Source organism: Carex rostrata, chromosome 4, assembly GCF_964058835.1.
Source record: "Carex rostrata chromosome 4, lpCarRost1.2, whole genome shotgun sequence".
Taxonomy (NCBI): domain Eukaryota; kingdom Viridiplantae; phylum Streptophyta; class Magnoliopsida; order Poales; family Cyperaceae; genus Carex; species Carex rostrata.
The window spans coordinates 3061419-3078284 of NC_135921.1; the positions used below are offsets into that span (position 1 = coordinate 3061419).

Genomic DNA, 16866 nt, shown 5'->3' on the forward strand with positions numbered 1-16866 from the left:
ACTAAATTCCCGAGTTACCAGAAATTGAATCCAGATGAGATCACAAGCCGCGAATAGCGGTGTTCATTTGACTGGTTTAATTTATTTGATTTTAAACAGATTCTTCAAATTTAATGTATCTTATCAATCAATGGAACCAGAATTTAATTATTTTGATTATTTCGATTGTTTGTTATTAAGTTGAGGAAATTAATTGATTAATTTAGTAAGATTTTTTTAAAATAAAATAAAATCTTATTAGTTTAACTCAATTTTAACCGAACCTAAAGCATCCCTAATTAATCTGCACAGCGGTGTTGCGATATGGTCCACAAAAGTAAATCGACACGGTCAAGTGTCAATTCCTCACGCTCTGCAGAATTGCAGAGGGCTTCACACGCATGCAGGCATATATGCAGCTCACAGTCTCACACGAAGAAACGAAGCCAGCTGGTCCTTTTTGGGTGTACAACGAAGCCCATGGGCCCAAATATCACAGAGCTAACATCTACAAGTGTTTTTTTGGTGATTTGACTTTTCCTTCATTGTAACTTGGCTCGTTTATATCATCTGATTTTTCAAACTATCCCCAGTTTCACAGAATTAGTCTTTACTACAATTAATTAATGCTCTTGACTACTTCGATGCATGACTAGTTGTACCTTTCTCCTGCCTATATAATGCAAGCAGAAAGCACACCTCTCTTCCTCCCACACTACACAACTAAGCAAAGCCAAGAAAAATTTAGAAGTAACATACGCTTCAAGACTTCTAGTGAGAGTTCAGAGGTAACAAAATCATCTCTAATGAGTTCTTTAGGACTGCGCGTCCCTTCAACCAAATTTCTAACTAACAGAACTAGCAGTCCGTCTACACCAAAAACTCCACCATCAAGAGGCAACATAGTGACGATACTAAGCATCGATGGTGGTGGCGTTAGGGGACTCATCCCTGCTGCCATCCTTGTATTCCTCGAATCTAAGCTACAAGTGAGTTATTATTTTATTTGGAGATTAAGTATTATATTTATCCGAGTTTGTATTGTGAGCTCAGCAAACTAGTTCATCAGATTTATTCTAAATGGTAAAAAGAAGCATTTATTACACTCTTCTGATTGCTCGAGATCACGGAAATATTATTGTGTGATTATCATCTTAATGCATGGAAAACAAAGTAAGGTGTGTATAAATATATAGATGTATAGTATTGGAACAGTATCACCAATATATAATAATTAACACCTGGAGCCTACCTAATTTAATAAGACAATTGTAGTAATACAAGTCTGGCAAATAAAGATCGATTTACTTTCACATCACGTAAATGAAGTTTCCTCATGTTGAGATGGTTTTCATCAATTTTCTTTCATTACTAATTTTATAGAAAACTTGGTCATAATTACTTCTTGTACATGTACTTGTAGGAACTTGATGGAGAAGATGCAAGAATTGCAGATTACTTTGATGTGATTTCAGGAACTAGTACCGGAGGTTTAGTGTCGACCATGCTTGCTGCGCCTAACGAGCAGAAGAGACCTCTCTTCTCAGCTAAAGATATAATAACCTTCTACAATGAAAACATTCCAAAGATTTTCCCTTCTAATAGGTTAGCCATACTGACTTCCCTTTACTCTTTCGGTAAAAATCTACTTTGTAAATGCAAGACTCGTGGTACGTATGTAAATATATGCAATATATATACATAATGACGAGCAACTCCTAATGTAGGAATGGGTTTGGAGGCTTGTTAAGCAGTATAATTGGTCCTAGATACACAGGAGAATACCTTCATAGCAAACTCCGAGAACTGCTCGGTGAAACAAGGCTTCATGATACAGTAACAGAAGTGGTGGTTCCTACATTCGACATTACTTTTCTTCAACCGACCATCTTTTCTACGAATGAGGTACCTAAAAACATATCGCTTATAAATCTTATATCTGCATTTTTATAGATTTGTGCATTTAAAAATGAAACAGCCGAGCTGTTTTCCACAAAAGTAAATTTGTAAAATTAAGAATGTCAATTACAATTTGATATATGAGCTTGACAACATGTAGGCGTTCGCGGATGCATCAAAGGATGCTCTGCTATCGGATGTATGCATCAGCACTTCTGCTGCTCCGACATATCTTCCAGCACATCATTTCACGACTAAGGATCGTTTCGGCAAAACACGGAGCTTCAATCTTGTTGATGGAGGTGTTGCTGCAAATAATCCGGTATTTATTTCTTTCACAAATAAATAAAATCAAATAACAGAATAAACATACTGCATACTAACAGTTTGACCTCTTTTATAAACTGTTTTGGCCCCAATAGTTAATCAATTTATTCCACAAAACACCATCACCGAATAATTAAATAAATCCCATATACTGCAACCAAAAATAATTTGATCTGATAAGTGCCCAACTCTCTCAATTCTTAATTTAATCAGATTAATATTTGCTTCTCTGTATTTTATTTTTCTTTCTTTGTAACATTTCAGACACTTCTTGCTGTAAATCATGTGACAAAGGAGATTTTGGTACAAAGAACTGGTTATTTCCCTGTCAAGCCAGTGGATTATGGAAATTTCCTGGTGCTCTCGCTTGGAACAGGATCAGCAAAACTGGAACAGAAGTACAAAGCAGAGGCAGCAGCCAAGTGGGGCCTGTTCAGCTGGTTAACCCATAATGGTTCAAACCCCCTGATCGACTGTTTTAGCCAAGCGAGTGCTGACCTGGTTGATATCCACGCATCCGTTCTTTTCCAAGCATTGCATTGCGAGAAGAACTACTTACGCATACAGGTAGGAAATTAACATGATAATTGATGCTATATTCAAATTAATTAGTACCATTGAAGCTCCAATATTAATTTATTCAATCTTGGGTTATTGTAGGATGATTGCTTGGAGGGCACCACTGCATCGATGGACAATTCATCCAATCAGAACTTGCTAAAACTTGTCGAAATTGGAAATGAGCTTCTGAAAAAGCCGGTGTCTCGAGTGAACTTGGAGAACGGAAATATTGAACCAGTGCTGAATGGTGGAACAAATGAAGAGGAATTGATTCGGTTTGCCAAGATACTCACTGATGAGAGACGTATGAGGCTTCTGAGGATTCAAAATGTCCAATATTAATAACCGATTAATTCTTGAAGATGAGAAAATATATATATACCATCTTATAATTAAATAGCTATTCATTCAGAGGAGGGTTCAAATGCACCCAAATTTTTGTGCACCCAAATGCACCCTATCTTTCAAATCTTTTTTCTCCGTTTTCAAAGTCTAAATAGTCAATCCGAACCGTTAGATGCGATCTATATATTAAGATGTGCTTGGAGACCAAATTTTACATTTTTTGGAATTTGTTTACTATTTATTAAACCACTTTAAAAATCGCTGATCCAATGGTCCAGAAAATGTAAAATCAGCGATTTTCAAAGTGGCTTAATAAATAGTAAACAAATTTCAAAAAATGTAAAATTTGGTCTCCAAGCACATCTTAATATATAGATCGCATCTAACGGTTCGGATTGACTATTTAGACTTTGAAAACGGAGAAAAAAGATTTGAAAGATAGGGTGCATTTGGGTGCACAAAAATTTGGGTGCATTTGAACCCTCCTCTTTCGGTAATTATGCTCAAGTTTCAATCATTATAATTATTTTATCTCTCTATATATGTGTTTATTGAGTCAGTTTTAATTTATTTCAGATACATACTTCTCATGTATATATAAAACTATGTAATGAATTGCTGCTATCGATTTGATGTCCACATAATTGTACGTGTTTTACCAATTAGTTATCTTTTACCAATTTAATCTCTACATACTTTTCAAGCTCCTATTTTATTAACCACAATTAATTACAATTGTTCAAAAGGTCTAGAAAAAGAACCCTAGTGTGGATTAACATATGGATAAAAACAAAAAAGCAGGGAAAGAAACAAGAAAAAAAAAAGAGTAAAGAAAGTCAAAATTAACAAAGTACATGAAACAACGAATGAAAAAGTTAATTTTTTCTTTCATAAAATTCTTCAATCTTCATTCTTTATTCTTCATTATTTAGAAAGTGTCACTGAGATCTAACTTCTTTAACCAAATCGTTGACAATTTTATATTGTTCTCTAAACAATTGAGCACATCGTTCTCTCCAAAGGACAAATAACAAGATGAGAATCAATGCTCTGTCTTCTTCTAATGACCTATTTACCGATTTTGCTATGATATCATTTTCAGAAGTCAAGAAGCTTTGGTAATTTGGCAACAACCTGGTCTCCACCAATTGATAAACTTCCCTTGACATATTTACAAATAGAATAAAAATATGGGGTGTTCTGTTCCAAATTTTGTATATTTTTTAGCCTTAATTATTTCTTTATATGATAGTTTTCGCGTGTTCATTAAACCGCATAATATTTTGTTAGTTTCCTCTAAGCACACCTGTAACAATTTCTTTTTTAAAGATTTTAGCCAAAACTTTTAGTTTACTTGAAAAAGAGAGATTACCAAAAGATATTTAAAAGTTATTAGCCAACCAGAATTTTTGTCATTGAAAACCTTTCGCTCTCAGGTCCATTGCTACAAAATTACGTAAAAACATAGCCCATTAGGAAAGAAGAGAGGCTAGAATCACACAAAGTTTTTCTATTTTTATTTTCTTTTTACTTAATCATCCAAAGTTTTGTAAAAACTGACACCAGTGATATCTATATAAATAGAATCTGGAGACTTGACCTTCATATTTTAATTTAGAAAAAGAAAACCCAAATTATAGACAGCGGATAGAAATTACACATGGACGGCATTGTTATGCATGAAATTTCTGCAAGGAGCTTTTACTTTGTCAAACTTCGTATATTAATATAATTGTGATTCTGTAATTAAAAATTGGGGTACATCTTAGTTTATCACCCTTCAAATGGATAAAGTTTAAATTTGAAAGATCCGAGAAACTTATTTTTTATTGAAAAAAGAAAGATATTTTGGAAAAGGTTTTTTTAGTAGGAGATGGACATAAATTGACTATGTTGAATGTAAGGATTGATGGAATAAAGATTAAACATTTTGAAGTCGACGAGTTTGTTCAGTATACATGGCGAATAGAAATTGGCAGGTAGCTAGTTGGATATTATATTGTATTCTAATTATATATTACTTGAGGTCTTAATTGCAATTATCTAAATGAGGTGTCATTAAGAGCATATTTTTTTTGAGATAATTACATTGACCAGCATTCTGAACTTTCTCATCTCATAATACAAAAATATATATGTCCAATTCAGTGAACATCACTGACGCAATGCAAACCATAATTCCTTGTGTATCCTTGGGACAAATAAAGTCAAAGTTACAGAGAATTAGAACCCACCCATCGATCAATAATGGCTTAACTTGATAATTTAAATAATAATTTGTCAAATTATGACCAAAAGAAATTTAAAAATATTAAACACTGTATCTGCTTATAAAATTGTGTAGAAATCCAGTTTTTTCCTGGCGGGTCAGACTCAAGCGGACTAGGGAGAAATGGTTCAAGTGGGTCGGCCGATCAAATGCAAACCCTTCTCCAACAACTCTCTGTTCTGCTTTCTAATCAAAATCAAATTCACAGCTCATGTGGTATTGTATCTCACTCTCAAAATTTTAATTTATTTGACCAAATAATTATAGATAGTGGTGCTACAGATCACATATTTGGAAATGAAAAATTTCTTACCAATTTAAAATTGTCCGAACATAACCAATATGTGTTAGTACCAAATGGTATGAAAGAAAAAAATAATTGTGTTGGTGAAATTAACCTTTTAAATAAGAAAATTAACAAAGTTTTATTTTTAAAAACCTTTCCTATAAATCTACTTTCTGTAAAATAATTAACATAAGATTTTAATTGTAATGTAATTTTTTTCTTGTACAAATGTTATATTTCAAGACTAGAAAACCGGGGACAAAATTTGTGAAGGATTTCTTGAAAATAGACACTATATTTTGGATTTACAAAAAATAAATCTTTGTGCTTCCGCTAAATCTAGTGATATTGATCTTTGGCATAAAATATTTGGGCATCCCTCCGACAAGGTTTTAAACTATATTTTGGATTGTAAAAACTTAAATTGTACTAATTGTGAAGTTTGCAAGTTGGCAAAACAAACAAAACTTCATTTTTCTAGTTCTATTAGTAAAAGTAAAGTTATGTTTGATTTGATTCATTCAGACGTATGGGGACTAGCCCCAATTGAATCGTATAACATATTTAAATATTTTGTTACCTTTATCGATAATTTTTCAAGAACCACCTGGTTATATTTACTCAAATCAAAAGATAAAGTTTTTAACAACTTTAAGGAATTTTTTTATTTCACAAAAAATCAATTTAATGCCAAACTAAAAATATTTAGATTGGGACGAAATTTATAAATAATTTTTTTGCAAAATTCTTTAAAGAAAAAATAATTATACATCAAACAACTTGCATTAATACACCCGAGCAAAACGGAGTGTTGAAAAGAAAAAAATAGGCACTTATTAGAGATGACACGAACATTAATGTTTCAAAGTAATGTCCCTAAACTATATTGGTCAGATGCCATACTTTGTGCTACACATTTGATTAATACATTACCAAATTCAAATCTAGAAAATAAAATCCCACTAGAAATTCTCTACCAACAAAAAATCACTTTTGTCACTTAAAAATATTTGAATGTACAACTTTTGTACATATTAAAAGAAAAGATAAATTAGATTATGTATCAACAAAAAATATTTTCTTAGGATATTCACCCTTTAAGAAAGGCTACAAATGCTATGATTCTATTAATAAAAAATTATTTATTTTTAGAAATGTTGTATATTTCAAAAAAGGGGGAGAAATTCAAGTGTCTTGTCAAAATGAAAAAATTAACTCCATAATACCCTCCTTTGAAAACCAAGACTTCGTTCAAAATGAAAATGATACAAGTGATCATGAAGAAGAAATAGATAAAAATAGTGATAACATATATAAATGAAACCGAAGTAGAAAATAATTCGGAACCTAGACGAACAACTAGAATATCACAACCGTCTACTAGACTTAGAGATTATGTGATCTATACCATTCAATATCCCATATAAAATTTTGTTTCATACAATAAAATTTCGCCTTCATACTAAGCATTTCTCACAACCATAGAAAAAGAAAAAGAACCAAAAAATTATCAAGAGGTCATTCAAAATCCAACTTGGATAAAGCCATGAAAGAAGAGCTAAAAGCTCTAGAAAAAAAATGAAACATGGGTAATTGTTCCATTACCAAAAAATAAAAAAACCCGTTGGTTACAAATGGGTTTATAAAACCAAATATAATTGTGATGGTACAATAGAAATGTACAAAGCAAGATTAGGGACCAAAGGATTTACACAAAGTTATGGCATAGATTATAATGAAATCTTTGCACCGGTTGCAAAAATGAATACCGTTAGAGTTTTATTTTCCATTGTTGTAAATAATGGTTGGAACCTATACCAAATGGACGTTAAAAATGTCTTCCTTCAAGGAACACTTGAAGAGGAAGTGTACATGACATTACCACCGGGCAATAAAATGGAAAATACCTCTAACCTTGTTTGTAGATTAAACAAATCAATCTATGGATTGAAGCAATCTCCACGAGCATGTTATGACAAACTTAGCTTTTATTTAATTTCTTGCAATTTTAAGATTAGCAATGCCGACCATTCATTGTTTACAAAAAATGATGAAAAAAATTACAAGTAGATGATCTAATAATTACTGGAAACAATTTAGAAGAAATTAGAAAAATCAAATCTCAATTAAATGAAAAAAATTGACATTAAAGATTTTAGATATTTAAAATATTTTCTAGTAATAGAAGTAGTTTTTTCAAACAAAGGCCTATTAATTTCACAAAGAAAATATACCTTGGATTTGTTAAAAGAAACCGGTAAATTCAGTTGTAAACCAGCCTCTACTCCAATGGATAATAAGTATAAATTAAATACCAATGATGGTGAACCTTTAGAAGACATAAACCAATTTCAAAAACTTGTAGGAAAATTAATTTATTTCATGGTAACCCATCCGAATATTTCATTTTTCGTAAGTAAAATTAGCAAATTTATGCATTCACCAAGAACACCATATTTAGAAGCCGTAAATAGAATTTTGAGATATTTAAAGGAAAATCCTGGAAAGAGCATATGGATGAAGAATAATAATTCTAATGCAATATGTGGCTATTTCGATGCAGATTGGGCCGGTAGCTTTGATAGAAAATCCACCACCGGTTTTTGCATATTTGTAGGCGAAAATTTAGTCACATGGAAAAACAAGAAACAAAATGTCATGGCACGATCAAGCGCGGAGGCATAGTATCGAGCCATGGCATCAACCGCAAGCGAATTGATATGGCTCAAGCAATTGCTCAAAGACATGAGAATGAATGTTGATCAACTCAGGAAAATGTATTGTGACAACAACTCCGCATGTCACATTGCTCAAAATCCCGTATTTCACGAACGGACCAAACACATAGAAGTCGATTGTCATTTTATTAGAGAAAAATTTCAAGCCAAGGAAATAGAAACATCGTTTGTTCGAAGTGAGGATCAACTAGCAGATATTTTCACTAAAGGGTTGGATCCAAAACTGTTTGAAGAAATCACAAGCAAGTTAGGATTACTCGACATCTATAATCCTAACTTGAGGAAGAGTGTTAAGAATAATTAAATAATCGAAGGGTAGAATTGTAAAATAGAGAAAATGGTAGTATTGTAAAATTGTAAAATAGAAGGTACCGTTAGATATACCAACGATACAATAGGATAGAGATGGTATAAATATACTCATCTCCTCCCTTGTAACAATTATGCAACAAAAAAACAAAAAAATATTTTGTCTCCTCAAATTTGCATCTCTTTACAAAAAATAACAACAATATCGACCAAAATCATTGATATATTCGCTAAAATTAAAATTTGATTTTTATAAAAATATCATGATTCATGAGCCATACTTGCTAAAGCACGTATATGGGTAAAAGTGCACGTTATTGATAGATTTTTTTTTATTTTTTTCAAGATAATATTGACCAGCATTTTAAACTTTCCCATTTTATAACAACAAAATATGTCAAAGGTAACATCACAATCAAACTATAATTCCTTATGTATATTATAATAATATAATTTTTTAAGTATCAAGACAAAGTCTTTAGTTACTATCATCTTAAACCTCGCGATATCATAGTGATAAAATAATCAAGTCAAAGTTATCAAGGGGTAATTACTAATTAGGACGCACATTATTGATGGCTTAACTTGATATTTTAAAAATAATTTGTCAAATCATAACAAAAGATATATTTTTTTTAAAGCATGACATAAGAAATTTCAAAAAATAAAAAAAATACGGATGGTATATGCATATAATTTTTTCGTGTATCAACCACAATCTTTAATTAAAACACACACACACAATTAGGGGTGTCAATGACACTCGTTTACCCGTTTACCCTACCCATATCGTATTCGATAAGACGCGTATGGGTAAGATTTTTTTTTCGTTAACTTATTGGCCATAGGTATGGGTAAGGATTCTTTTCGTTAGATAAACAGGTATGGGTACGGATAAAGGTTATTTCGTACCCGTTGGGTAATAGGTAATTATATAAAATAAATTATATCATGAGAATAATATTATGCTAAACATTTTACTTTTTTATTTGAATGTTTTATTATTTAGTTAAGGAATTAAATTTGTTAGAAGAGATATTTGTGATTTTGATTTTTTTTGTTTAATAAAAAACTATTATTTAGAATTAATTGTATATTTATATTTTAATTTTATATTAGTAATTGTGATTGCATATGTATGACATGATAAGTTTTGATAGTTTATTTGAAAAATTAATAAAATTATTATATTTGTATTATTCGTTATTCGTCCATTACCTGCTAATTTTACCGGGTATGGATAGGGTATAGATAAGGTCAATTCTTAGTAGGTATGAGTATGAAAATGGTTTCACCCTATCCGTATTGTACCATTGACACCCCTACACAAAATTAATGAAGCAGTAGTCACCAGTTCTTTTAAAATTCAAGTGCTCAAATTACACAACACGTCACCGGAGCTTTCTCGATACCACAATTAATTGCTTTCTTCCTAATGACTTGGGCCGGTTGACAATCGCTCTCGCGATATAAAGCGGATGGTTCTCTCACGGAGAAACGAAGCCAGTCCTTTTTAAGGGGTGTTGAAGCCCATGAAAAAGCGGATGGTTCTCTCACGGAGAAACGAAGCCAGTCCTTTTTAAGGGGTGTTGAAGCCCATGAAAAAGCGGATGGTTCTCTCACGGAGAAACGAAGCCAGTCCTTTTTAAGGGGTGTTGAAGCCCATGAAAAAGCGGATGGTTCTCTACTTCTCTCACATAAATGTTATGTTTTGTAGCGTGGCATTGGCGCCTTCTCATCATTGGATATTTCAAACTATCTCCTGTTTCATAGAATCAGTCGTCCATAATTACTCCAATTAATGTGCTTGACTACTACCACTTACTGATATATCAGACACTTTTTGTAACGAACATACGATTCAAGATCTCTACAACTTTTCAAACCTTTTTCTAGTGAGAGTTCAGAGGTAACAAAATCTTCTCTAATGGGTTCTCTAGGACTGCGCCTTCCATCAAGCAAAGTACTAACTAACAGTCTGTCTACACCAAAAACTCCGCCATCAGGAGGCAACATAATGACAATACTAAGCATCGATGGTGGTGGCGTTAAGGGACTCATCCCTGCTGCCATCCTTGTATTCCTCGAATCTAAGCTACAGGTTGTTGGAAATTATAATCGGATTGTGGAAAGTATTGAATAGAGGAAGAGAGAAGTTTATATAACTTTGATATATTCTATTATTTAAGAGGAGTACAAGATTGTGATATATTCTCACGCCTCACTATTATCTGATTCTCTCATATTCTGTTAGTTCACTTCTGTTACATGATCCATTACCTATTTATACATCTCAAATGTCGGTTATAATTTTCTAGACTATACTTGATACAAGAGTATAGAACCTTCTAAGTATAATATATTATAGTAGTACTCTCTAGTATGTTCCATAATCATAACCGACCATATTAAGTCGGTTTTCTATTTCTTGAAGAATCCAGAAATAATTAATTGGATTTGGGCCTCTCCAAATACTAGTTGGGCTTTGGGCTTCGGTGTTGTTATCTTCAACACAGGTGAGTTATCAATTTATTTGGAGATTTAAGTATTATATACAACCGATTTTGTACTGTGAACTCAAGAAACTAGTTCATCAGATCTATTCATAAATATGGAAATTATTATCAAATATTAACATTTGTACTATATCACAAAACAAGCATATGACATGGATGCCAGTGTTGTTTTTGTAAATGGAAGAAAAAGAACATATATTACACTCTTTTCTTAGCTCGAGAGCGCGAAAATATTATTGTGTGATTATTATCTTCATGCATGGAAAACACAGGTGTGTATAAATATATAGATGTATAGTATATTAGTATTGAAACACTATCACCCATATATAATAAATTAATAATCAACACTAGGAGCCTACATAATTAAAAAGACAATTGTAGTGATACAAGTCTGATAATTAAGATTGATTAATCAACACTTTTACCGCTTGAAAATGATGTTTCCCCATGTTGAGAAGGTTTTATTTAATTTTCTTTCATCACTAAATGTATAGAAAACTTGGTCAAAAATACTTCTTGTGTATGTACTTGTAGGAACTTGATGGAGAAGATGCAAGAATTGCAGATTACTTTGATGTGATTTCGGGAACTAGTACCGGAGGTTTAGTCATGACCATGCTTGCTGCTCCTAACGAGCAGAAGAGACCTCTCTTCTCAGCTAAAGATATTATAACTGTTGAATTTATGCAATTTCTGAGGAGGGATTATTTTGAGAAAACAATTATTTCATTTTTTTTTCTTCTTTACACTGTTACCATTCCTATATATATTACAAACATCTAAGCTACTGTTTTGTTACCGTTTGTACCTTGTACCTATGTACAGTATACCTATTTGTTGAATATATGCAAGGAGGCCCCTTTACTTCCTTGATTTAATCCTAGCCTTCTATTTCTAGATCTATGATGATTATTAATCTGAGATCCTAGATCCTATTTCTCAACACTCCCCCTCAAACTTGGAATGTATATATCATACAATCCTAGCTTGCTTGAAATTTTTTCAAATGAACTCGGGTCCAAGCCTTTGGTGAGGATATCCGCTAGTTGATCTTCACTCTTAACGTATGGTGTTTCTATTTCCTTTGCTTGAACTTTTTCTCTAATGAAGTGACAATCCACTTCTATATGTTTGGTTCGCTCGTGGAATACCGGATTCGATGCGATATGTCTTGCGGAGTTATTATCACAATACATCTTCATTGGTTGATCACAAGCAATGCCTATTTCTTTGAGTAGATGTTTTATCCAAGTTAATTCGCATGCGGTTGACGCCATGGCACGATATTCCGCGTCCGCGCTAGATCGTGCCACAACGTTTTGTTTCTTGCTTTTCCATGTGACTAAATTTCCGCCTACAAATGTGCAAAAGCCGGTAGTGGATTTTCTATCAAAACTTCCAGCCCAATCTGCATCGGAATAGCCACATATGATATTAGAATTATTGTTTTTCATCCAAATTCCCTTGCCGGGATTTTTCTTTAAATACCTTAAAATTCTATTTATTGCCTCTAGGTGTGGAGTTCTTGGTGAGTGCATGAATCTACTAATTTGGCTTACGGAAAAAGAAATATCCAGACGGGTGACCGTTAGATAAATTAGCTTTCCAACTAGCCTTTGAAATTGGTTTATGTCTTTAATTGGTTCACCATCCTCATCATTTAATTTATGCCGGTTATCAATTGGGGTAGAGATTGGTTTGCATCCTAATTTACCGGTTTCCTTTAAGAGGTCTAAAGTATACTTTCTTTGGGAGATGAAGAGTCCCAATTTTGAATGTGCTACCTCTATTCCTAGAAAATATTTTAAATATCCAAGGTCTTTGATGTCAAATTTTTCCTTTAATTGGCTTTTAACTCTTTTAATTTCTTCTACGTTATTTCCGGTAACTATAATATCATCTACATATACTAGTACAAGGGTTATATTTTCTCCATCATTTTTAATAAATAATGAATGATCGGCACTACAAATTTTAAAGTTGCAAGAAATTAAATAAGAGCTAAGTTTTCCATACCATGCCCGTGGAGATTGCTTCAATCCATAAATCGATTTATTTAACCTACAAACTAAATTAGAATTGTTTTCCAATTTATGGCCGGGTGGTAGGTTCATATATACCTCTTCTTCAAGTGTTCCTTGAAGAAAGGCGTTTTTTACATCCATTTGGTACAAATTCCAATTGTTATTCGTCGCAATAGAAAATAAAATTCTAACGGTATTCATTTTAGCTACCGGGGCAAAGGTTTCATTGTAATCTATTCCATATGTTTGAGTATACCCTTTGGCAACTAATCTAGCCTTGTACCGTTCTATCATACCATCACTATTATATTTGGTTTTGTATACCCATTTGCAACCAACGGGTTTTTTGTTTTTTGGTAATTGTACAATTACCCATGTCCCATTTTTTTCAAGAGCTCTTAGTTCTTTCTTCATGGCACCACACCATACCGGATCAATTATGGCTTCTTGGTAGTTATTTGGTTCTAGTGTTCTCTCAATGGAGGTGAGAAATGCATTATAAGAAGAAGAAATATTTTTATATGATATGAATTCTTGTATAGGGTATTGCACCGTATAGGTCTCATAGTCTCTAAGTCTAGTGGACGGTATTGGTGTTCTTATGGACCGTCTAACTTCTTGATTTTCTTCTATCTCATTATCATTGGTTTCAATATTTTCTATTGTTTCTTCAACAACACTTGTCTCAACCTCTTGGTCATTATCTTGTGTAACTAATTGGTCATTTACATGAGGTAGTACCGTTGGTTCCAAATTTATTTGGTCACTTGCATGTGGTGTCTCACTCATTTCCATTGTTTTGAAATATGGCTCATCTTCACAAAATATAACGTCTCTAGACATAAATAATTTTTTTGTTATAGGATCATAACACTTATATCCCTTTTTAAATGAGGAATATCCCAAAAAAATGGTTTTGGTTGACATATAGTCAAATTTATCTTTTCTTTTAATTTTTACAAAGCATACGTAACCAAATACTCTTAGATAATCAAAATTAATTTTTCGTTGGTAAAAGATTTCCATTGGACTTTTATTTTGTAAAATAACGCTTGGTAATCTATTTATTAAATGAGTGGCGCAAAGGATGGCATCCGACCAAAATTTTTTTGGAACATTATTTTGAAATAGTAATGCACGTGTCATTTCCAATAGATGTCTATTTTTTCTTTCCGACACTCCATTTTGCTCGGGAGTGTTTATGCAAGTAGTTTGATGTATGATTCCTTTTTCTTTAAAAAACGTTGTGAAATTTTTGTTTACAAATTCCGTTCCATTATCCGATCTAAACATTTTAAGTTTTGCATCAAATTGATTTTCTATGAGACATAGAAATTCTTGAAAGCAATTGAAAACCTCATCTTTTGATTTTAATAAATACAACCAAGTAGTTCTAGAAAAATCATCAATAAATATAACAAAATATTTGAATCCATTATAAGAGTTAATTGGGGCCGGACCCCATACATCGGAGTGAACTAAATCAAACAATGCTTCACTTTTGCTATTTGATTGGAAAAAAGGAAGCTTTGTTTGTTTTGCCAACTTGCATATATCATAATTGATACAATTTGAAAATGAAAAATCTAGTGCACTATTTAAAATCTTGTTGGAAGGATGCCCAAGCCTCTTATGCCAAATGTCTTGGTTAATAGATTTAGCGGAAGCACAAACGTTTAATTCTTGTAAATTCAAGAGATAGTGTCCATTTTCAAGAAAACCTTCCCCAATCTTCCTCCCGGTTTCCCGGTCCTGAAAGATAACATTTTTATATGAGAAAATTACGTCACAATTAAACTCATATGTTAGTTTTTTTACGGAAATTAGATTTATAGGGAATGTATCAAGATATAGAACATTATGAACTTTTTTGTTAAAAATATCAATTTCTCCTACACCATTAATTTGTGCTTTCATACCGTTGGCCACTAATACAAATTGATTATTTTTTGCCATGTCTAAATTTGTAAGAAGGTCTTTATTTCCAAACATATGGTCAGTGGCACCGCTATCTATAATTATTTGATTATACAAATTTAAATAATTTGAGTTAGAGACAATACCACAAGTGTTGTTTGAATTTTTCTTGGAGAACCACACAGAGAACTGCTCAAAAAACTGCTGCATCGGATCTGACCCGCTTGACCCGCCAGCGCCATCTGGGTTAGACCCTGGTTCACTTGAACCAATCATTTTTATTGGCCGGTTGGGTTCAGTTTGAGCAGAAAAACCCCCACGCGACTCAGTCCGCGACTCAGTCCCTTTCTTTCTCTTCTTCCCTTCATTCCAGTCCGCCATTTTCACGTCTCCCCCTCCCCTCTTTGAATCCCACCACTTCGGCCTGAGATGTGGGTGAAGAAAATAGCATTTTTCGGCTTGGTGACCCTCCTTTTTGCAATGAGAGCATCTATCTCCCTTGATACTTGATCGGTTTGAGTAATTTGGGAAGTTATGATTTTTTCCGAAATTGGGGTTTTTTGTGGCAAAGCTATGAGTCTCGTGTCCCTCGCTGCCACCGACTTGTGGACCACTCATAGCAAGCCGTCGGCTTTCTTCTTGCTCCACCATGGTGGTAATTTGAGCAAAGGAGGGAAGGGAAGTTGTTAAAAGAAGTTGTGATTTTACGGCTTCATAGCTTGGATTGAGACCCGCGAGATATTGGAAGATTTTATCTTCTTCTTCTCTCTGAATGGCTATTGGATCTGGTATGGGTGGCCGATAAACTCGAAGTTCATGCCATTTCTTTTGAAGAGCACCCAGGTACTCTATATTACTCCTTGACCCTTGTTGTTCTTGCTGGATTTCTAGTTTTAATCGATAAATGTGGGAATTGTTGTTTTGTCGGCCATACATCGTTTTTATGCCTTCCCACAGTGAGAAAGCTGTTTCATGGCCAAGGAATATTTCTGAAACACTCGGCTCCATGGATTGCATGATCCATGTCATGACTCTGTCATTCTTAGATTGCCACTGTTTTCTTGCCTTTTTTTCGGCCTCAGTTGCCTCATCTTTCTTTTTTGGAACCGGCTTTACAGACTCTCCTGTGATGAATTCTAAAACCTCTCTTCCACTGAGAGATAATCTTGCGGCACTTGCCCATGAGAGATAGTTTTGGCCGTTGAGCAATGAGTTTGTGAGTTTTGAGGTATTGGTGGCTTCTTTCGAATGCTGCCCCTCTGAAGCCATCTCTTTGACGTGCTAGACTTCTGTTTATGGGTTTTGATTTTGCTTGTGTATATACCAGTTTTGCTGGTAAGAATTTGGAAGAGATTTTTTCGGTCACAGAGACTGATGCTCTGATACCATATTGAATTTATGCAATTTCTGAGGAGAGATTATTTTGAGAAAACAATTATTTCATTTTTTTTTCTTCTTTACACTGTTACCATTCCTATATATATTACAAACATCTAAGCTACTGTTTTGTTACCGTTTGTACCTTGTACCTATGTACAGTATACCTATTTGTTGAATATATGCAAGGAGGCCCCTTTACTTCCTTGATTTAATCCTAGCCTTCTATTTCTAGATCTATGATGATTATTAATCTGAGATCCTAGATCCTATTTCTCAACAATAACCTTCTACAATGAAAACATTCCAAAGATTT

The 16866-nt window shown here is 33.2% G+C and overlaps 2 protein-coding genes across 2 annotated transcripts in view; both read left to right on the top strand.

The window, feature by feature from the left end:
- Window positions 1-16866, top strand: part of LOC144552708 (patatin-like protein 2) — a 40063-nt gene that overhangs the window by 2836 nt on the left and 20361 nt on the right. The window lies entirely within an intron of this gene.
- LOC144552706 (patatin-like protein 2) lies at window positions 752-3752 on the top strand. Its single transcript, XM_078300699.1, has 6 exons — window positions 752-968; window positions 1403-1584; window positions 1707-1884; window positions 2039-2200; window positions 2470-2772; window positions 2866-3752. The coding sequence occupies exons 1-6, from the start codon at window positions 786-788 to the stop codon at window positions 3106-3108; spliced, it is 1251 nt and encodes a 416-aa protein (XP_078156825.1). The 5' UTR covers window positions 752-785; the 3' UTR covers window positions 3109-3752.